At 42.5% G+C, this 23,040-nt stretch overlaps 2 protein-coding genes across 2 annotated transcripts in view; both read right to left on the bottom strand.

The window, feature by feature from the left end:
- zzz3 (zinc finger, ZZ-type containing 3) overlaps nucleotides 1-157 on the bottom strand; it is a 19,474-nt gene extending 19,317 nt beyond the window's left edge. Inside the window, exon 1 of the mRNA XM_071924346.2 lies at nucleotides 87-157. The gene's annotated coding sequence lies outside the window, so the exon portion shown is untranslated. The remainder of the gene's footprint in view (nucleotides 1-86) is intronic.
- A 1,169-nt stretch (nucleotides 158-1,326) lies between these two features.
- usp33 (ubiquitin specific peptidase 33) lies at nucleotides 1,327-21,704 on the bottom strand. The gene is made up of 24 exons (XM_071924319.2): nucleotides 21,573-21,704; nucleotides 18,077-18,175; nucleotides 17,405-17,458; nucleotides 17,136-17,198; nucleotides 13,517-13,666; nucleotides 12,958-13,066; nucleotides 11,771-11,840; nucleotides 10,020-10,133; nucleotides 9,593-9,671; nucleotides 7,833-8,286; nucleotides 7,502-7,642; nucleotides 7,133-7,248; nucleotides 6,364-6,536; nucleotides 6,050-6,120; nucleotides 5,911-5,944; nucleotides 5,737-5,782; nucleotides 5,428-5,608; nucleotides 5,151-5,277; nucleotides 4,791-4,960; nucleotides 3,658-3,739; nucleotides 3,416-3,524; nucleotides 2,625-2,727; nucleotides 1,863-1,931; nucleotides 1,327-1,648 (listed from the first exon to the last, which is right to left on the bottom strand). Exons 2-24 carry the CDS (start codon nucleotides 18,158-18,160, stop codon nucleotides 1,491-1,493), a joined length of 2,757 nt encoding a protein of 918 aa, XP_071780420.1. The 5' UTR covers nucleotides 18,161-18,175; nucleotides 21,573-21,704; the 3' UTR covers nucleotides 1,327-1,490.
- Between the last annotated feature and the right edge of the window lie 1,336 nt (nucleotides 21,705-23,040).

Genomic DNA, 23,040 nt, shown 5'->3' with positions numbered 1-23,040 from the left:
TCAAGTTTTATCATTGGCTGTATTATACACACCAAACTAGAGGTTCACTGTTAAAATGGCTTTTGAAGCTCAAGAATTACACATACCTCACTTCCGTAAATTTGCTGCACATTCGGCAGCAGCCATGTTTTCAATCCAGTCAACTAGTCGGGGTGTGTGAGCCGATTCAGCCGCGCTCATCAAAATGCAACACTGTACAGTACATTTTTGCCCCTGTCAAGAGTGCAATGTGTCAGAGACTGGTCGAGGTCATCTTATTTAGGTGATGATGAGAGTACATAGCACTTTTTAAGATGGGTAGCACAGTGTAATAGGTGTTTCTTAATTTGACCCCTTGTTTATCATCTTACAACCATTCATGACATACCAAAATAAGCAATGGTTGACAAAATCAAACTATGATCACAATGTTCAACATGTTTTCATCAAGTTTTAATAGTGTCAGCCAGCAAAAATCAGGATAGATTTTTAAGTCAGGAGACATCCATATGCAATATGGAATTACAGTACAGCATTCTTTGTTTACCCCTATCAGTCAACATATTAAGCAACACCATGCCCATACACAGAAATTAATGCCTTTAATTAGATTGCTGTTGTTGATGATGCTGATTACATACCTCATTATGTATTCTGTAGATGTACAATTTAGTGAAGATAGTTGCAGATTTTGTGATTGTGTGCACATTTTATGAGCAGCTTTGCATTTACATGCAATTACATGTGATGTTCATTTGGGTTTTAGTATGTGTGAATAAGTGTTATCAAAGCATGCATTCTTAACAGACTCTGCCTGCCACATTCTACAAAAAATCTATTAACATCATAGTAAATCACACCCTTCAGGGATAAATAACCAAGTGCTGAGACTCTTGACCCACATACTATCAGTACTGGTACATTCAAATACAAACCAGACGTTTGTGTGAGCATGCCACTTTGCCAGCCTACAGAACAGTGCAAAACACAAAATTCATTCCTGAGACTACTTAGTTTGTAATTAGTCCCTTGATAACCTTATGATTTTCGCCGCTTGAAGAAAGTGTCAGTTTGCTCTTGTTACGGTTCATTGTACAATATTCTCTTACAACAGGAAAATCATGTCAATATCTACAGCAAGATGCATTGTGATTAATCACTATTAGCAACACAAGACACATGGACATATTTGCTCATTTGGTCAAGAGAAAAAGAAACGTGGCATTCAATGGAATCTTTAGCTGCACATTAATTTAAATGCTTGGTTCTGGAAACGTCCCGACACATGAATACTACAGTGCTAATAGAAATTTAAGAGATCTTTATACAGATATGTACAACATGACAAACCTTTTCAGACATGTTTATTCCCTCTGTCAGTTGTCAAAGGCTGCCATGTAGTGGTAAAGATGAGGTCCTTTGCTTGAATGCTTTTGAAATAAAAGTCAAGTGCAAAATAAAAGGCTTTTCATTTCTTAAGTGTTTTTTGTTGTTTTCTCTTGGGCGCTTTGCTAAACTGAGCGTGTCTCCACCTCTATCTTCTCCTCTGACTGCGATGTTTCTGCTTCCTGGTGGCAGACGCTGGGCCGAACCGTCACCACCGGACCTCCACCGTGGATCGAGTGGAGGAAGTTCCACGTCTCTTCAGAGATCTGCCCCGAGTCGGCTCCTGCAGGGTCGGTGCAAATACACACTTAAATATCACCACTACATAATTCATAGCTCTTCTAGTTCTTTGTTCTTTAGTTCTTTGTTTATTGTTGTCATTTATTCTAATGTAGTTTACATTTTCCTACTTGTCCCAGTTACAATCCCTGAACAAAGATTTGAAACAATATCTTTCTAGAACAGCGAAGCAGATAAATAATCAAAAAGCTTTGTACCTTGTTTGAGTGTTAAATGGCCGTTCTTGTTTATTGCAATCTTGGAGTTGTCGATTGGCCCCGGTGGATCTTCAAAAAGACGAAAGATAAGAAATTGTCATTATTACATACTGTAGTAACATGCACACCTAATCTATTCAGAGGTATATTTTCAAAGCCGATTGTTTTTGAGTGCAATTATCCTTAATGTCAAATGTTTTAGTCACATTATCAAAGTAACTCTCTACACAGGGAAAACAAATATTGAAGGAGCAGAAGTTATAGGAAAAACATGTTTGTAGATATTCCAGATGTAAGCTGTTTTAGATATGACAATACAAAGCAAAAAAATAAAAAAAAATGAGGACAAGTGAAAGAAAACTGAATATATTTTGACGCTTCATTTTGCAGTAGCAGCAGGCAAACTTGACTCGGGGGACTAATGCATGCTCTTTGAAGATAAATCAAGAGAGGGAAAGGGACATTTACAGTTTCTTCTGAGCATGAGCAATATTTGGTAACCAGAAAATTTGGAAGTTCCACATGAAGAAATTACTGATTTTCTCCCATCCATAAAAAAATGTATATTTGACTTGACACATGCCATTTGTTTTAAAAAGTAAATGTGATTTAAACGAAATGAAAATAACTTTCCCATGATAAATCATCACCGTCCAGCAGATATCAGATGAAGGTGCTACTGTCAAGTGGGAAACATTTAGCCTTTTAAACAGCCATTAAGGCATGGTTAGGGGTGGAGAGGCAAGACATGTGTCCACTCACCATTGTCCTTTCCTTTGACAAAGCCCTCCCACTCACGAAACCACTGCATGCTGATGCAGTATATGACCACTGGAGACTCCTCCTCCTGGAACGCCTTGTTCAGCTACAGGGACGGAGCATGGGGAGGAGAGGGAGAGAGAGGAAATGGGGGAGGAGTGAGTGGAAGAGCAAAGAGGGAGGAGAGAAGCAGGAGGAGATGGGGAGGAGAAACACGAGGGGGGAGATGAAAAAAAAAAAATGTAGTGAGGATGAAAGGATTGAGAGGAGAGGAGATGGAAAACCAAATCAATTCTCTTTGGTAGTTATTACAATTAGAAGGCAGTCTAACACAGCACTTCGCCAATTTCATCCTTTCTTGGAAACGACACAATCCCTGCTCCTCTTGTTAGCTTACATCTGCCTATTGAAGCTCTCTCTCTCTCTCATGTATACACAGACACACAACACACCTCTCCTTCTACGCAGCCATTGTGTAAGTGGGCAGACCGGGCAGACAATCCCAGCTGCATCTGTCCCAATGCATTAATGATAAGGCTTTCATCAGGCTCACACCTCTCATCTCCTGCCGGGGTGAAGAGCGCCAGCACAGGCAGCCTATCAACTGGTTAAATAGACTGGAGAATAGGCCTATACACACCCTTGAGCACTGGCTGCACACAGGCTCACAGACACACAATACATTATTATTCACACCCGTTTTTTACCTTATCTGGCTAAAGCTCTGTCTTCCCCACTGCTCAGACAGCCATTATTATAGCTGTGCTGGTATTTGTATGGAGAAAGGGGCTTACCCGGACAAACATGTCAAGCTCCGTCTTGCGCCGTTTCTCCAGTTTCTCGATCTCAGTCTGGCACGTGTGGCAAACATACAGGTGGTTGACGGCCGGTCCGCCTCCATACCTACACAGACCAGTCCACATTTACTCACACAGCTGAATTCAAAACTACAAAAGGAAGTGAAAGTATAACTATAAGGACAATAAGCAAGGGGAGATCTGGAAACGCTTAAAGCCCCAAGCCAATCTCTAGCTACCTGCTGTAAAGGTGATCCCACACGTTCTGCGGCAGCATCACTACCAGGTCATCAATGAACGCTGCTTTGTTGGGCGGCACACCTGATAAAACACATTAAAGCATTTATCCATAAGACATCAACAGTTACCACCACCATGCTGTAACATTTCAAACGTAATGGTTGTGTGCAGAGTAATCAAACAAAATACAAATCTGTTATGGATAGTGTGAGTCAGGCATTGATCTGATCACTTTGAGATATGATCCAGTGTTCGAATTGCTATGATGCTGAATAAGCTTTAGTCCCTGAGAAGCTGCAATAGGCCCACCTCTTCCTCCCTCATCAAATTTGGCCCCCCCTTTTCTCAATATCCAAACCTCTGCCCTAGCACAAAAATGGAAGTGCCTACTGTCTACGATTTAAACTCATTGTAGTCAATGGATAGTAAAATTAAGTACAGTTAAAAGTAACTGTTATCTTATTTAATGCTTTATCATCACCAACTGGCAATGATATGAGCATGAAAGTGAGTCTAAACTGTAATACTTGCAGATTTGAAGAGACAGAACAACACAACTGGTTATATATTCTGCTTCAAATCAATCAGGCTTTCATTGCACTGACATTATTTTCCATTTATCTACTTGTCAAGTCAATTATTATGTGCCAGCAGGTGCACAGGAGGAAACAATCCGTAGGTGCTTATTTGCGCTAGATGAGACGATGTTCTCCACAGTCACTGTGGTCTATCTGACAGCTGTGCCATAAATTGACTGTTTTTTCATACTTAATTTTAAATCCCACAAGTTTCAGGGCCTTGTGAATAGGAGCCTGAAAAGAAATGGAGCGTGATTGGCACAAAAACCTTTCAGAATCCTTCCCTCTCCTCTATTGAGAGTATCATCCACACAAAGAGAAGTCAAAAACCCCCTTTGAAGTCTGCTATGTTCTGCAAGGAATACGCTACAGTCTTTGTCAAAGTCATAAATCCCTGGCAAAGATCAAAAGCAAAAACTGTGCTAAGGGAAGGGATGTCTTGCAATTTCTCCGTCAACTGTTTTTATGCGTGGGGCAGGGAGAACAATCCCTGGTCATCTTGACCTCTGAGTGGTTTCAGCATGAAGAAGACGTGGTCTGCCTGGCATAGTTACCTCCATGGGAGCAGAGGAAGTCGTCGTTGGAGATGGGCCCCGGCTCGGCGAAGGTCTTGAACTTGTTGAGCCACTGGCGGGAGACGTAGAACTGCAGCAGGCTGGGCTCCATCATGTTGAGCAGCCCGGACACCCTCCTGCGCTCTTTCAGTGCGTCCTCGTTGCTCTTTCTGCGACAGGACAGAGCAGACGACAGATCAGTTACTGCTGCAACCGAGTCATCAAACGTAAGCTTCAAGTTTTGAATATCAAAGGCTAACAACTTCTAAACAGCTCAATGCATTCTAAAAATCACACAGGGATGAATGAGTTCTTGTTTACAATTGTGTTATAAACGACTACCACAGGGATGAGTCTTACTTGTAGAAGAGCACATAAGCCTCAGCGTTCTGGACACAGGACTCTGAGACCTCGGTCACACTTTGGTCATCAAACTCGTACCACAGATTGTTGAGGTCGTTCCTGCAGTAAGCTATGTAGTGGCCACCTGGGATCAGACAGGGGAATGAGTTAGACCAGCATTCATTAACCTAACAAGTACATGTGAAATCCTTCTAGAGGCTGGTGAATGCAGGGTATTTATAGTGCGCTGTGCCAACTCATGTGACAGAAAGGGGGAGTGGCCATGCCTACTCACTGCTGGCGGTGCCGTGGTGACAGATGACGGACAGCAGGTCATAGCTGGTGGTCTGGGCGGAGCTGTCTTTGGCCAGGAAAGGCTGCAGGTCCAGGCCCTCGAGGGGGAAGGACACGTGGGTCCCTATCTTGGTGGAGAACATCAGCTCGTGTCTGAAGCGCTTCAAGTGGATGCACAGGATCTGGAGCAGAGGAACACACAAAGAAGTATTATTTCAGAAAGCCTGGGTCTGAAGATATAGGGGAAAATAACCTTTTGATTTCTTCTTGCAGACATGAAATGCAGTTCAGTGCTGGATTGTCTGTATACCTCTGGCAAACTTTGCACTTTGCAGAATTTGACTCCATTTCGTAATCTGAGAAGAAAAAAAGAATATGGGCAATCATTAAAGAGACTGCCGATTTTTCGATTTTCAGTTCATCTAAAAGGATTTAATAGTCATGGTTCAATATTCAGCAGAGGCACTAAAAATTAAGTACTCACTTCTTGCACTTTTCGCAGCTATACATGTTGTCCCCTGGAATACATCAGACAAAACACTCAGTCAAACATTAATTCAGACATCAATATTAAAACAGCCATTAATATCTATGGTAGAACAAAGTGATGTCCACTTGCTCACCTTTTAGTTCGTCCCTGGCAAAGAAAGCTGCAAGACAATCTTGTAGTGTAACCACTGGACCCCAGAACCAGCTGAAAATAGGAGTAGACACAGGAATAAGCTTTAAACATAAAGAAGACAGTAATGTTAGATGTGGAAGTTGTGAGAAACGAATGACGTCTGGAAAGGTCAGAGGTTCGATCCCAGCAACAGCCATGCATCCTGTCCTTAAGTGACACTGGACTCCTACCTGCTTACTTAGACAACAGTGTCAGCTAAATGCCTGAAATGTAAAAATGTAAATCAACAATGTCACGAACATATTATTAACGTACCTCTTGATGTATTCCATGACGAAGGCAATCCAACCCTGCGGTGCATAAGCCTCCCCACAGGAGCCGGCTTTTACCAGCGAGGTCTGGTGGGTGGAGGAGTGGAGCTTGGCCAGGTCTTCCTTCCCTGGGATAGGCAGCGAGATATCCTGGAAGTTCTCCAGGGTCACAGACACCTGACAGACACAGCACACGCAGACAGAAAGCACTCATCTTTCTGTGGATAGCGACTACTGAATGGTCAGATTTCAAGGTTCCTACATGCATTACAAATTCAAATTCCATATCTAAGATTGTGTGTGTTGTATAGGATGGTATATGATGTATAGCATGTATATGATTTAGTTAATGATGTATATGAAGTATGTATATGATGTAGTATAGGATGTATATGATGTGTATATATATGTAGTATGTGCTGTATATGTGATGTAGTATGTATATGACATGTATATGATGCTATGTAAAGCCCTTTGAGACATGCTTGTGATAAAGGGCTAGACTAGACTAGACTAGACAAGGCTAGACTACAACTACACTAACAGTGTCATGTGAACATCAGGGCTGAGCAACACAATTTGTTTTTCCACAATTTTCCATACTTTTCTGCGTAAATCCCAAACTTTTCAACACCTGGAAATGGCTTAGGGCAGAATGCCACTTTCTCTTCTTGTGTGCAGTCATACTAGTGTCCCTCTCAGCTTTCCTATTGTCTCAATGAAGAACCAAAAAACACAACAACAACAAATTTTTAGTTGACGTCAACACTCACCCGATCACAGGTGAGGCACTGAACTGAGCTGACAATGGTCCCGTCGAACACATCTGAGATGACACTGCGGTATTTCTTCTGACGCTTGTTCTTTGGCGGGTTGAATGTGGTCACTGCTGTGGACAGGCAGAGAGAGAGAGAGGGAAAAGATTCAGAGATTTATTCCAACAGACACATCACTTAAATCTGGGATTAGTGTTTTGTGCCCCAGGCATGCAAGAGTCAGCAATGCTAGACACTGGACAGAACTACCTTAATATGACCCTGACCTTTTCAGCCTTCAATCTGGATATGACTACCGACTACCGACTACTGATTATTTAGAAGCTTTCACTTGCTACTTAGCCTGTGCCAACAGCTGCTTAGTACCTTTCTTGTGCACAGAGTTAAGGTTGGGCCAGCCAGAGGCAGCTTTGGGAGGGCTGCAGGACATTTTGGGAATGTGTCCTTCCATGGGGACGGGACTCTGTGGTCTTGTGGTGCTGGACACTTGGACATCCGGGAAGGAATCTGGTGGAGAGTGGGCCAAATTTTAGTGAGTTTCAGAGATATGGTGCTGAATATCAAAAAGTAATTTGCAAGTTGTCTGGTTGGGCAATCAAGCAAATTCAATCTATTGATCCAGTATTACACATATGAATATGACAATGAAAGTATGTTTTGAATGAGAGCCAACATGTCTTGTCTTCTCCATATTTACCTGTTGTTCTGCCCTGGACCTTGATGGCTCCCTGGCTGCTGATAATGGGTGTGTTCTCAGTGGCCGTGTCAACATCTTTGTCCATGTCTGCTCCAGTGCCTCCACCACCAATTCCATTACCCCCAGAGCGGTACAGGTCATTAATCATGTTCTTCTCCTTCTGCCACTCCCGATTAGCCTGGATCTCGTCTCGCTCAGGAATCAGCATCTCTGCCTCGTTGGCGTCTTCCATCAGACGGACGTCCCCACTCACAACCTGCGCCTCGCTATCGGCCCGGTCGCTGCTGCCACAAGACTCGCACGACTGGAAGTCATTGTCTGACTGGCTGCGGTTGTCCTCTTCAGGGACGTCGTCCATGGTGATGCCGTTCGACTGGTCGTCGGGCTCGAGCTGCGGCTCCTTGAGCTCCTCATGAAGCTGGTCCATCAGGCAGCGCAGAAACTCCTGGGAGTCCTGGAGGGATAACCACAGCAAGATTCACTTTTATCATTGTGCTAAATTAACTAGTCACCTTGGCCACTGTGGCCTGTGAAAAAAAAGTTAGTTTCCTGTCCCTGTCTAGAACATTAAAATATAATATAGCACTAATTCTGACCAAATGCAATCAAGTTTGACAAACACAGCTGAGCTTTCCCAAAGCTCATTTTTCCAAATTACAAAGAACAACCACTTTACCTCCTTGTTTATCCCAATTTATCTGCATCCTACAATCTGAAACCAAATGCTCATGAATGAGTAATCAAACTTAATGAACCTCAGACATCCAATCTTCCACTCTAGCCAAATGAACTCTCCTCTCCCAGGACCTTGAATATTACTCCATTCATGGTGATGCTAATTCCAAGGCTCTGCAGCTCAGCATGGCATGACGAATGAATATTCCCCAGTTAACTCCACTGAACAAACACTGGCAAGCCAAGAGGAAATGGGCCCCTTTATCATATCACTATTCAGGCTTGTAAATCCCTGATTTACAGACACTGGAGGAAGACCAGACTAGCTGCAGTAAAACATATTTTAAAATCCCTTATATCTATAATGCATAAAAGCAAGTCCCAGCTTGAATCAAATCAAGCAATTTACCTTTAAGTTTAGTGTGTGCATTTATGTGTGTGTGAAAGAAATTGTGTGAGAGTCAGAGGCTGTGAGTAAGTAATTACTACGCAGTGGATTCCCTTTATCTGGCTGAGTGATTTGAGCTGAAGCTAATGTGATTTCTGTATAGGAAGGAGGTTAGAGGGATATATGGAGTGGAAGAGAAAAAGGACGGACTGTATAAGCTCTGGGACAACTTTATAGGCTGGTTTGCAGAGCCATAATAAGCCAAGCTCAACACCAATTCATTCTCACAGGAAATTCTCAAAAGAGAGAACGTTTAGGGACAGACATGTTTTTTGTACTGCATGCTTTGTCTATTATATTCCAGTCATGCACTTGGGTTATTATAAAAAGCAAACAAAGTCAATACATCACCCACATATTTCTAAACACATTTTGGACACACCCCATTGTCAGTAGAGACATGGAAACATTACACTGTTAAATCATTAAAGTCTTATTTCCCACGCGTCCTTGTTTGCAAGAGGCAAAAACAAAACAAAAAACTGATTACTTCTCAAGATGTGAACAAAACAAAGTTGCTAAAAAGAACACTGAGGATGTCTCCAGCAGTGAAGAGTGTCTCCGTGTTTTGTTTACATATTGCAAGGCCACACATGCACTTAAGTTGCACATTTACTTCACCATCTGGAGGACCCACCTGCTGGGAGTATCCTCTAAACATGGGGTTTATGGCCTTGATCCCCTGGAACAAGTTGGTCGGGACCACATAGGAGGGCCTGCAACACCACAAAACACAGCCTGCTTAAAGTATTATAAACACAATAACAAGTCCTAGGATACAGCCTCATATAAAGCAGAGAGGGGAATTAAGACTAGCTGCTACAAAAATGCCACTAAATGTCGGCTGTGGTAAGCGTGTTTACTCTCCCAGCCACTTTGGCAGGTAACCAACCATCATTCCTATTCTAAAAATCCTATTTGGCTGGGAAAATAACTAAAGTGACCAGTACATTTTGGATGGAAGTAACTGTGGCAGGTGGATGAAAATGTTTCCACCCATTTAATTTGTGTCCTCCATTCAAAGAGTGATGAGTGAGAAAAGTGAAAAAGTGAGAAATGCCAACCTGTTCTTGTGCCACAGGTCTGACACCAGTTTCTGGTAGCTTTTGCAGAGTGCAGGCTTCTTGTCCGTCCTCACCAGGCCGCCACATTCAAGAAAGAACTGTGTCAAGGGCGGGCTGCACCGGACAGAGAGATAAATATATCACAAGCTTTTACTGAACAATTGGCCTCAACAAGAGTTTTTCTTGTTCTTTATTCCACCAAAAGGTTTGTGCTGCAGTGGCTATTCTGAAAAACTGCATATGTTAAAATGGTCAAAACGATGACAAATTCATATTTTAAAAACTCTAAGATGATCCTTCAGACCTCCAACAGACCTGGATAATGTTCAGCTAAGTGAAATTATGTTTTATCTGTGACAGTTACTGGAATAATTTCCTGAAAAGACATTTTAGATTATTTATGAACACATTCAAAGACATTAAGACAAAAAAAAATGTTGGGCACGTGGCTGTATTCTACCTTGAGGTCTGGAAATCATCTCATATTTAGTTTGTTTTTGCAGTGGCATTGATGAAGGTCACAGAAAGCAGAGAACGGCTATGATACTTAAGTGAAAATAGACAAGGAAATTTGAGGTTTACACTGAAGACCTCTAAATAACATTGTCTTCATCTGACAAGTATCTTTTTGATTTGTTTTATTTCATTAAGTTCATATTTCAATGATAAAGTGAAATCACAGAGGGACTGGCTAACGAAAGAATACTCCATTTACAGCAGAAAGTTGAAGGACTTGGCAAATAGCTGAAAAGAGAAACCGCTGAGGGGACTTAATTTGAGATAGAACCTCTGTCTCAACTGATGAGATATTAAGTGGAAACGAATGTACAAGAGAAAGACAACGAAAACACAGAATGAATGAATAAGGCATGGAGTGGTTCCTTCCCCTGGCAAGAGAAAAGTCCTTCTGACTGAATAATGACCCGGCAGTAACCGAAAGAAGCAGCACTCGTACAAACAGACATCAAAGGAAAGTCCCAGAAAAAGGTCCCTCCTTCTGCAGCTCTATGACTCAGTCCCTCCTATTTTTGAAACTTGATTTAGATTGCAAATTTTGACCCACATCTTTCCCATTTCATCTTATATCCAGACTAGGCATCATCAGTTTATTCTAATCTAAAAATGTTCCAGCCCCTTGGAACATAGTCATATGAGGGAACTTTGTAGGGCTTTGGTGTGCTTTGCAGTTCCAGAAATAATAAAAATAAAAAAGCATAAAGGTAACAGCAGGCGCAGGCTTCAGTAATAACATCGGACTCTGCAGTGGAGCCCCAATTAAAGTGACCCAACAATCCAATCATAAAGAATGAATCAGAAATATTGGCAATCTAATAAACAGTAAAAACCCATGGCAGCCTGGGAGAGAAACAGTAAAGGGACACGCATAAAAAGAGACATATGGTGGAAAGAAGGAAAAAGAGGAGTAGAAGAGTAGAAAAAGAGGAGATGGAGAAAGAGTTGGAGTTCAGTCAGAGCAGAAGGCCCTACAGGGAACTACAAAAGGCCATTTCTGCCGTCTCAAATGGTGCACTGCAGCAATTTCCACTGAGCCGTCGCTCTCTCAAATGAGCACAGCCGTGGTCATTTTTCACAGTCAACGAGAACAAGGCAGCCGGTGAAAAACAGCAAATGGCTACTGAAATGAAGCCTGTTGAAAGAGTAAGCAGCGGGTAGAAAAACACGTGGAGCGAGGCAGGGAGGTGACACGGGGTGAGAGGGCTAGACAGGAAGACAGGGAGGCGACGTCTCACCAGTTGGACAGCGCCTGGAGGGCAGCGTTCATGTAGCAGGTGTTGCCTATGTTCTTCAGTCCCGTCAGGCCTGGGGGAGACAGAAAAGCACAACCTTCACATACACACCAGGGAAATTAAAACAAGCCACCAGCCAAACGCTTGTAAATTTTGATTGCAGCTGGGAAGTGTCTGCTCTACCTGCCACATTGGCAGGTAACCAACCATTGTTCAGAGGTCCTTTTTCCATGTTAAAAAAAAAATCACATTTTACAGGGAAAACAGACAGAGGAAAAAACCTGGCTGGTGAATTTTGAAATGAGCCACTGTGGCTGGTGGACAAAAACAAAATAGTTTCCTGATCTGATACTGACACAGCATCAGCACCAGAGTGTGGATGTGTGCTGTTGTGCAAGAACAGCTGATTCATCCTAAGTGACCAACCTATTCCCTCACCCTCACTAGTCTAGAGACACTTATTTACTCCACTTCCCCATCACATGACCCGGATTTTTGACAAAAACAACCGAGGCAGTGACTGGTGCCAGAGCCTGAGCTACACAGCATGGGGTTTAACATAACATATGCCATTTGGTGGATGCTGCTCTCCCAAGTGCCTTGCAGCACTGAGTGAACACATTATTAGCATAGGTGGCTCCGGTGGGGACTGAACCGCTCACCCTTGAAGTGTTAGTGCCATGCTTTACCCACTGAGGACCAGTTTATTTTCACATGGTTTTAAGTTTTGTCATAATTCGATGAAAGTGTCATTTAATTTTAGTCAAATTTTAGTCATGTCACTGACTAAAATGGTATACAATTTTAATCAATAAAATAATAGCATGCTCAAGGAAGACATGTCTACTGCAGCAGCTTTTAACTGTAGATTAGAAAAATTAGCACAACTGCATTAGTGTAGATTACATTAATTTTGCAACATTTAGACATTTCCGGATGTATTTGCTGATCTGGGAGCTGCACACATTCACACTGTGAGCTGTCTGATATTTCTGGGAACGTTGTCAAGAAACTGACATTGGGCTCGGCACGTTAATGCACGTCTGATTGGATAATAATAAAGCATGTCTCCATGATAAACACACATTTTTGTTCTACAATATAAAGAAACTTTGTTCTTTTCGTCATATTTTTGTCAATAATGCGATGAATAAAATTGTTTGTAATATTGTCATTGTATTGCTGCTGACCTCTGGTACGCAAGTCGTCCTCCTCCTCTGCCTCCATGTCCAGGTCTTCACAGCCACCATTAGGGGGCACTCTCAGAGAAGTTGGGCTCCCAGGGGTCCTGCTGTTCTCCTGGAGTAAAACAGCACACACACACACACACACACACACACCTTATCAGATACACCTTATCTAGTCAATGAACCACTGGGTACGATATGACTGACACTTCAAACAGTCAGACTGGTGGAATTTATTATCGTACAGCTTCAATGCTTTGACTGCATTTGATAGTAGAGAACACAGTTATGTAACTGAGCGATTATACAGTAAGAGAGGCCCAGAAATATTAACCCATTACAGACAACATACTGTAGATTTGCAGATAGCAAACTATAATACTGCATTTTATTTTTATTAAGATACCCAAGAATTGTAATTTATTTTAATTCCTTCATCATTTTAGGCATCTTGCTGCTGTTCATCACTTCACCTCTGTTTTATCACTCCTGAACTCTACAAAAGACAATACTGTAATAATAATAAAGCATGCTGACAAACAGAGGGGAGTCTAGTCCTTACTTGACTGGTGTTCTGTGGCGAGGGAAGGGGCTTGCTGTTGGCGAGGGGCGAGCGAGGGCCTAGTTTCCGCTCCAGGAACACCTCCTTGCCACAGGCGTAGCACCACACCCGCAGCGTGGTCAGGTTTACTGTCAGGTTGTGCCGTGTCTCCTGAACACAAAGTTGTATAAAAGGTTTGTGAATAGGCATATCGGACTGTATAAACACAGGGAAACAACAAGACAATGTTATCATTTATCCAGGGAGGGTTGATAGAGCACATGCTCTTTTTCAGCAACACCCTGCTTCACAATATCTGGCACAAGCCAATCAATACTGCTGTTCTTGCAGAACAAGACAAGGTGTGCCTGGTGGAGGCTGGGCCTGTCGGTTCTGTAGTGAATACACTGTTCTAAAGAATTCTTCTGGATACTGCTTAACCCTATCCCAATATTAACATGTACCGGGGTATGAAAATGTCACAAGGTATCATATTCAGCACAGTGATGTCATTTACACATTGTTTTCTATTCAAATACCACATTATTCTTGCTATTTATTAACTCTTGTGTATAATTGCCTCACTAGCACTTGCAGCTGGAGTGCTAATTACACTGTTATCCACTGAGGCAAGTGTCTACTAACTCTGAAACAGCCACTCTGAGGGGAAGGTGAGGGAAGTGACAAAAGATGGTTATTGCAACTGTTTAGTTCTCAGGATTCAAGTCAGATAACATTGGAAAGCCAGACGATATGGATCAAGTTGTATGCAAGCTTTGCATGAAAGCATTTTAGCAAAGGGTGGAAATACAGTACAATGATCAAACGCAAAGCACTTTCCACTGATGTCCAGAATTGCACTAAATACCTGCTGGTAGCTCATCTTAGCCATCATAGCCAAAAACACTTAAAACACTTTTAACTCAAACTTTTAACTTGAACTGAAGGCTGGCATGGTTCTTTATAACTAGAGCAATTTTCATGACATTTGGCCCAATGAAACCTATTCAGAACCTAACAATGTTGCTTTTATACATTTTATTTAAAATGTATTTTTAAATTCCCAAAAAGCTGGCATTCGACAATAGCACTTTACTTCCTTGTTAAACGTAAACACAAAATCTACCTCCAAACCCCGCATGAAAACGAAAACTAAAATACACTGCAGCGTCCAACATGATGTTCTGCAGATTTTGGAACTGCAAATGCATCAGCTGAATGCATCGACCGCAATCAGACAACAGGCCACCAGAGCTGTGAGTCTCAGATTACAGGAGGAGGCAGAGCGGAGCGGAGCAGGGTGCAGCAGCAGCAGGGTGGACCGGTGCGGTGGAAACATGGCCGAGTTCTGCTGACCCACTGCTGCTCAGACAGACAGCGGCAGCCTGGCAGCCTGGCAGGCCGACAGAAGACTGAACGTGAGCAGCAGCCGACCAGCAGGCCCTGCATTATTCATCAGGGCTGCATTAGCCTGCACACAGCCAGGCAGGGGAGAGCGGAGCTGGCAGAAGGGGACACACCAGACCGAGCAAACTCCCCCATTTAAATCATTTATGAAGGGACTTATACCAGGGACATTAATAACAAGCTGGATTAATAGGACTTGCAAGATTTATTTTGTCATCCCACGGAATGTTCTGAATTGTATTATCTGTTTGGTAACTTCTGTATTACATAGTATTACTTTGTTTTGGTAATTTGGTACAACTGTGCCGGCCTGTTTACCATCGTAGTTTGTGTGCCAACTAGGGAACTAGAGCTACATCATTAACTGAAAAGAAAAGAAAAATCTGAATCGCAGTAATGACTACTACTAATTTCTACAGTGTGTTTTAGGCAACTTCCTAATCAAGGTTTTCTGGTGTTGTGCAGAGTTAAACACAAAAAAAACAATTCTATTCAAAAAGAACAGATCCTCCCACACACAATATTATTGCAGAAAAAGAAATGTAGAAAAACCTGTACTCCACTGTCCAAGTCTACTCATGCCAGAACTCATATCATGCTCACACTATTTTGTGAGCAAAAAAAAACAATACAAAGTGTCTTTGTCACTATAGTCCAGGCTTAGATCCAACATCTGTTTCAGGGTGTGATCTACAGATAAAAAGCAGAGGCTGTGTCTGTGAAATTAAGTCTCCCCTCTAACCCTCGGCACTCAGGACATTACTGAGAGAAATACAGACAGCGAAGAGGGACAAGAAACACCAACAGCCATCATTCTTCTCAGGGTGACTCCACCAATTAATTTACTTTATCTGCACACACACGTGAGACCCTGTTGATGGCTGCTCTGTGTAGATTTAGGATGTAAATTCCAATGTGGACTGTGATACAGTTTACTGCTGAACAAATGAAGCATCCTAAGAGAAAAACTGGATGCCTGGAAAGCGACGGTTTGACTGTGGTGATTCTACCATCCATATTTACAATATAAAGAAGGATCTCCTAGGTTTATTATTGGTTCATTTCCTTGTTCTTTTAGATGTGTAATGAGGTTTGAAATAAATTATATTAGTAAATGCTAATTATGTCATTATTCTCTTGCCAAAACTACACAGTGGAGCTTCAACTTCTTGTTGAATCAAAATTAGTTGATCTATCTATAACTTTCAAGTTCAAGACTTTGAAATACTCGTATTCATTCATGATGCTCACATTCACAGTCTGACTGGCTGAGGCCCTCATTCCCATACACTGTCTACTTCCTTCTGATCTGATCCAGCAGTAGTCTCTTCCTCATTGCATAGTCGAGAGATTAAAATGTTTCCCTCCCCTCAGGGCCTCTAGAGCACTAATTAAGCATGGCCCCCTTCCTTTAAAGATTTAAAGATGGCTTCCCCCTGAAAAACACAAAGGGAGGCTGGCTGTCTGCAGACACATATCCCGAATATGGGGAACATGAGCGAACGCACTGGCTGTTAAAAATCACACCCATGTTCAGAATGCTTAAATCGGCCATCATTAAAGGCCTTAACCTGCACTTCCTTTGCTCATCGTCCATCTTTTATCTGGAATGAGAACTACAATTCTGAATTACCTGTCACTTGAACAGGCTCTTTCTGGACTGCGGTTTCTCCCTCTGACCCCACTTGCCCCTGTATGATGGATCTAAAGCGTTAATCAACAGCGGGGATACCAGAGGCTGAGGTAAAGCTTCAGCGCAGGCAGGAAGGGTAGATACTGTATCCATGGAGCTGGGAGTAAAAGTGAATCTCCCCCACTTCCCAGAGGAACTGGGATTAATAATGGATGATCCAGTACTGAATTTCAACTGAATTTCTAGATGTAGCCAGACATCGCGAGTTGGGATGGTTTTTCACCACGTGTGCACTTCAAAAGCTGAAAGAGGCAAGTGCAGGCTCTTTGATCCTGGAGAGAAGACGTTAAAAATAATACAATGCCGGGAGACAGTGTTATTCCCAGTCACGGCCCCCGGGACTCTCAACTGGGGCCTCTGCTTCTCTACCACGCCCCCACTCCTCTTTCTGTGCCATTTTGTTTTTTTATCCCACATCCCTTCTGACCCCTCCCCCCCCCCCCCAGCCACACCCCTTCCTCTCCCCTGTGCATTAACACATCATCTACGCATTTTTTTTTCCCCAGCAGAAAGGCATTAGCGAGGTCAGGTATCTCTCACCTGTGAGTGGACAGTGCTGTGGTCCGTGTGAGATTCTCCGCAGCCTACATACGCACAGCCATTCTGGAAGAGAAGCAGACAAGGAGAGAGAGACACCAAGGTGTTAAAAACAAATCACGTGTTTCCCCCCGAGACACAAAGAATTAGGAGGCAGCGCTTCAAACGGTCCGAACAACAACTCTGTTCGCTGGTGCGGCGCTACCAGTCCGTTTTCCTGCTAGTGAAGCTGTCAATGATCCATAAGTGTGTGAGAAGCCCTGTCGTCTCACCTCCAGACACGCCCACAGATTTGGCCCTCCAACTTTACAGTCTTGGCACTGGCCCTAGAGAAGCATGAAGACATTCAGGTTAGAGTCACATCCCTGCTCCTCAAAACGAAAGTGACAACGATGAGGGACGCTACATGCACAATCACATATTTCCTTTCAGACAACTTTGGCCCATTCGCTTGACATGTCGAATTCAGACCTGGTGAAGCGATCACCTCTCACTGGAGCTGCGCGATATGGTTGAAATCAATATCACGATAATCATAATCATAATCATAAGGGTTTTTTTCAATATCAATATATATCACAATATGGCTCACGTATGCAAAATCACATCTTAACTAATCAAATTAATGTTCATCCCATTAAACGGAATGGTAATGTTAGGTGTGATGACAAACAAAAGTGAAATTTTCAAGTAATTTTTCATTCTTAAAATCTTTCATACCTCATTTTGTCAGAGTTTTTAAATAAAATTTGCTTGTTATCATCAATTTAGACAGCAGAATTGTGTGTCACGATATCCCAAAATTACCATATCATGACGATATGATTCCACTGAAACACGATAAACAATAATATGGAATTATCACCCAGCACTACCTTTGACAAAGACTAACAAACAGAGCGAGTGATAAGCAGGCCTATGACAGTAGACCAGTGGACACTCACGTGAGATTTCTGGATGAGTTCCTCCTTGGTGATCTCCCCCACGCAGTCCAGGTGGGGGCAGTCGCTGCTCGACCCCGACGGCATCGCTCACCCACAGGTCTGGGAGAGAGGGAACAGAGAGGGAAGAGGCTGTGAGTTGGGCGGGTTTTGATTTGTCACACAAATGAGAAGCATAAAATGCAGGATGTGCTGTAATAACCTACCAAAAGAGGAAATAAGAATAAATCAGGAATAAATCCCACATCCGATATTTGATACATGCTGACAGGACATATCCAAAGAACAGAGCGGACAAGCAAAATAGTCCGGCTACTGAGACCTGAGACACCAGCAGACTCCATAACAAGCTTTTCTGTGTCTGTGTACTGACAACTTCCTCTTCTTATCAGCGACGGATATATGCCCAGCAGCACATCACACCCCAGTTGACATCTTAACAACTGATGTGGAACCAGCAGTATCTGTTGGGTGTGGCCTTCAATGACTTTACTCTGATTCCATTTAAGTGCTGAAAAGTCAACAAACGCACGTAGACCGGCTATCAGGCCGACATACAAATAAAAACAACCTGGCTCTGAAGAACATTATCTAGACTTGCACATCACCTGTCATGCAATTAAAGTTATTGTTAGGATTTTTTTTCCCTTTGACAGCAAGATTCTGAGACGAGCTCAGCATATGTGCGTGAACGTGGATCATGTGCATAGTCACTGTCACACAGAAACAGCATGTGGACGGATGGTACCTCTGCGGGAGCGAGGGACCTGAGGCCGTGGAGTCTGATGCAGAGACGACACAGAAGCGCTAGCCTATGTCATCAGATCAAGAGCGGTCAGGGGGGGGTGACGTCAGCACTGGCCCATTTTCTCCTCTGTGAAAAGAGGAAGCGCGGTAGCTACCGACAAGATGTACAGGCCCTGTGCAGCGGGATGACAGGAACCCACCGGAGGTTTGCGTTATCGGGCTGTGTGAGAAGACCTAGGGCCCCGTCTCCTCCGCAGAAGGGGAAACTGCCTCAGATAGCCCTTTAGGGAATGGGGGATTCGCTCATGGGAGTGACAAAGTACATGGGTTACTTGGGGTCTGCCTATCAAAAAGGCTCGACATGCTGTATTTGATGAACCATTGCACCATAAAACAAACACAATTGTCTCATGGTAGGCAGAAATTGCATTGCTCTTATGTGACACATTGTACAAGCACTGTTCGGGTCAATAGTTTTAAGACAGGTGCTCTTTGGGGAACAGCTACACCTGACAAGGATAAAGTGCCTTAGAGAAAGTGCTTGGCTTGTGAATGAATATCTGAAAATGTAGAGAAATAAACAGCAAATGAAAGCATTCAGTGTATTGTGTAAAATGAATAAAACATTTGTATTAGAAAGCCTAAATGGTATTACATATGAGCAAGATGTATCGACCAAACAAGTCACTGTCAGAGTCACAAGAGCTCTTAATACTTTGCTCTTTGTCCATTTCTGTGTAGGTTTATATAACTACTAGTAACAGATAAGCAACTTACAATGAACATGAGTAAAATGACTGATCGCAATCGCTCTGATGTTGCTGTATTTGAGCAGTTTTCCTTCTATAAACCTGTAACTTGTAACGTGTCAATGTTTGTGTCGGCCACAAGACAACAGATTTAAAGTGTGACCACATTGCTCACAGGAAGGTTGCAGATTGAGGCCTTTGTTAGAGACTTCACATTGCTGTTCTGGCTGTCAGGGAGTATTTCTGTGTCAAGGCCATGATGACAACAGAGCCCTTGTCAGCTCACATCTCTCTCAGGAGCTCCATGTGATTCAGGGAGCTACTGAGCCAACAATGAAACAACACCAACATCGCAAAAAGCATTTCCCTGGAATGTGATTGCATAAACCCTACCTTCATTAGACCTAGGATCACATGGCTTTGACGTGCCAGCAACCATATCAGAAATCTGATATAAACAAAGGGGAGTGAAAGTGAACAAAGCACACAAATATACAGGGCATCATTCTAGTTGATAATTTGTGTGTTATTGACAAAGTGACTGTTTGTTTTGTTTCAGTGGTTCACAAAGGCAGCTTTCAGACGCAAACACTGATATTACCCCATTCTGTCATATAGGGGAAAGACGCATAGCCTAACTCATGTAGCATAATGGCAGGTCAATTGGAAGATCAGCATTAAGAGGGAAAGAAGTCCAGGCTCAGTTACAGGTCAGGTCCAGTCCTGTGCAAATCAATAAGCTGTTTCCTCACCTCAGCAAAGCTATGGGTCTATCTATTAATCAAGCCTGTCTATCTGACTGGTTTATATGTGCAGACCCTCTTTATTGTACATCAATACTACATACACATGCAATAAACCACACACACACACACACACACAAGTGGGTAAGACACAAGCTCCATTACAATTCAATTTGTTCTCCCAGTCACAAGGCCAAGACACAGGCTCCTACAGCTGTCCTGCATCCGTCCAAATGGCCAAATTAGCTCTCTGCGTTCCCAACAATCAGCAGTCACTTTCACAGTGAGGAGTATACAGCAGGACGAGCCATTTAGCCACGCCAATGATTCAAGTGTCAAACCTTCGGCGATTGCGCAAGGTTGATGAGGGAAGAGCATCCCTGTTTGGCAAGCAGAAACCCATCCCAACCCTTTCACTGCCTTCAGCTCTGACACCTGACGTGGGGCTAAGCTAACGTTATTCCATTTAATTTCCATTGTGCTTTGCACAAAGAGGTGGTACATTGAGGGTGGGGCGTTGACCTGCACCCGGCACTGCACATGAAGCCGGTGTTGACAGTCAAATTCAGTGCTGTCGTTAGTTACAAGCTAAATGGTTCGTGCGTGTATACTGTGAGATAAAGATCTATAAAGTTATCCTAGGAGTAAAGCTTAGCTAGCAAATATGCTGCAAACGGGTAACGTTAGCCTAGTGTTACAAAAGTAGCGTTATCTGTCAGTTAACGTTAGCTAAGTGCAGACAAGACAAAGATGGTATTACTCCGCTGATTGAATATAGCTACATACTAATGTTGGTCAGGTTTTGAGCTAATTCAACTGTCTGCAGATGGACGTGGTGAAGACACAGCCTCTGTGGTTTCGGCCTTGTCCACTGCTGAAAATGAGCTGTCAAACTAGGCGAGGCGTTGACAGCGTCACAGGCTGACTAGCAACGCTAATGTCGTTCGCTTTAACATTAGCGGTTAACGTTAGCTAGCCTTTTGGCAATAATCGCCCATCCAATTAGTCCTTTGTGCTTTGCAAGTTAACAACAATACATAAAAATACCGTTACTAGCAAACAGTGAACGAAATTATCCATCTATTGTTTGAGTCAGATGGTTACCCAGGTTAACCATCTCAGTAGGTAACAAGCTAATGTTAGCCGGCTAACGTTCATGTATTGCATGATCACCGACGATACCATAGTGACTATGCCATAGTCGGCAGTAGCTAGCTTACTACAGCAACCACCAAATGTAACGTCAGCCTCATTTCTTACCTGCACGATAGTAAGAAATAACACTCTTGGCGTTAGGTAGATCCAATTGTTCCCGATTTCTAAGACACAGATTCAAACTGTATTTACATACATATTTTAAACGGCAATCCTTCACATTAACCGTTCGTTTCGCTCAACTTCCAGGTGGTACTACAGCTGTCTCCGCCCTCTTTCCGGTTGAAAAAAAATACAAAAACCCTCCCATCAATATTGCTTTAACGTTACGTTACTTTATTTTTATTCTCCTCGTATGCTTTAACAGGATTGTCCATTTATGGTATAATGATGAGCTATATCTACAGAAATATAAATTACCTTGCGTCTCCAATGTTGTCACTAATAGCAACGTATTCATCAATAGACACATGACTAACATGTTAATAACGACACTGCTAACCTACTTGCACTCTGTTGCAGCCGTTGAAAATATGTATAAACAAATGAAAACTTGGTTATTATGTGAAGTGCACAATGAGCCTAATATAAAATATATTTTGCAAATACATACACTTGAAGTCTTCAATTAAGGGTGAGTAGGCTGAAAAAAGTGAAAGGAGGGCCACCTGGTGGTGAAAAATGATAAGGCAGTATACAGTAAACCCATCCCAAGCGCCACCTATAGCCTACTGCTGTGTGTTGGTGTAAATTGACAGATGAACTCCAGGTAATACCCTTGTCATCATAAACATCAAATTGTGTCTCAGAGGACTTAATGTAACTCTGAAATCATGTAGGACAAGATACATTTTACTCTTGGGGTGATGGTTTTCCACTCATATGTATTGTAAAGATTATTTATGTCGTTTTGATGGTTATTTTGATCTTTGATAGTTATAGAGAAAGAGAGAAAGGGAAATGGGAGAGAGAAGGGAATGACATGTCCCAAACCGGATTCAAACCCTGGGAATAACCATCGGACTATGTCAGAAAGCCTAACAGTAGCCTCTATTCTTCTAAAACAGGGAAAGTCCTCATAAACATTAGAAATAAAAAATCTGGAGGTGTCCTGCCATAATATTCTAACATAAGGACAAATTCCAAAAAGATGGAAGACAAGCTTAAGATGCTTCTTACTAAAGAAGCAATTTGATTCAAACTCGTTTGAAGCCAAGATGCCATGACTAACGTTTTCTGTAGATTTTGATTAGTCCTGATCAGCTGTTTTACACTCATCATGCACTGAATGAGTGATGCATTGGAGGTTGTTTTACAGGAAACCAGACACTGAAAGTCGACCTCAAACCTTTGAAACAAGTTTTGAAATAGGCCGGCGGTTTCTGTGCACCACATCAAATTCTTGATGATTATAGCTTCTATGGGCATAAGAGGAAAATGTCTTACATAAGGCAATGTGCTTAGAAACCAAGCCATCCTTTTACACTTTTCACAAAGACGTTTGTCATCATTTCAAGTCATTGGGACTAATGGACAAGAAAAATACAAAGGGACTTGACTTGGATTAAATAAA

Source organism: Centroberyx gerrardi, chromosome 13 (genome assembly GCF_048128805.1).
Source record: "Centroberyx gerrardi isolate f3 chromosome 13, fCenGer3.hap1.cur.20231027, whole genome shotgun sequence".
NCBI classification, from domain to species: Eukaryota; Metazoa; Chordata; class Actinopteri; order Beryciformes; family Berycidae; genus Centroberyx; species Centroberyx gerrardi.
Note: the sequence above shows the minus strand (reverse complement) of the source record. Positions and strands in the feature narration are given on the sequence as shown.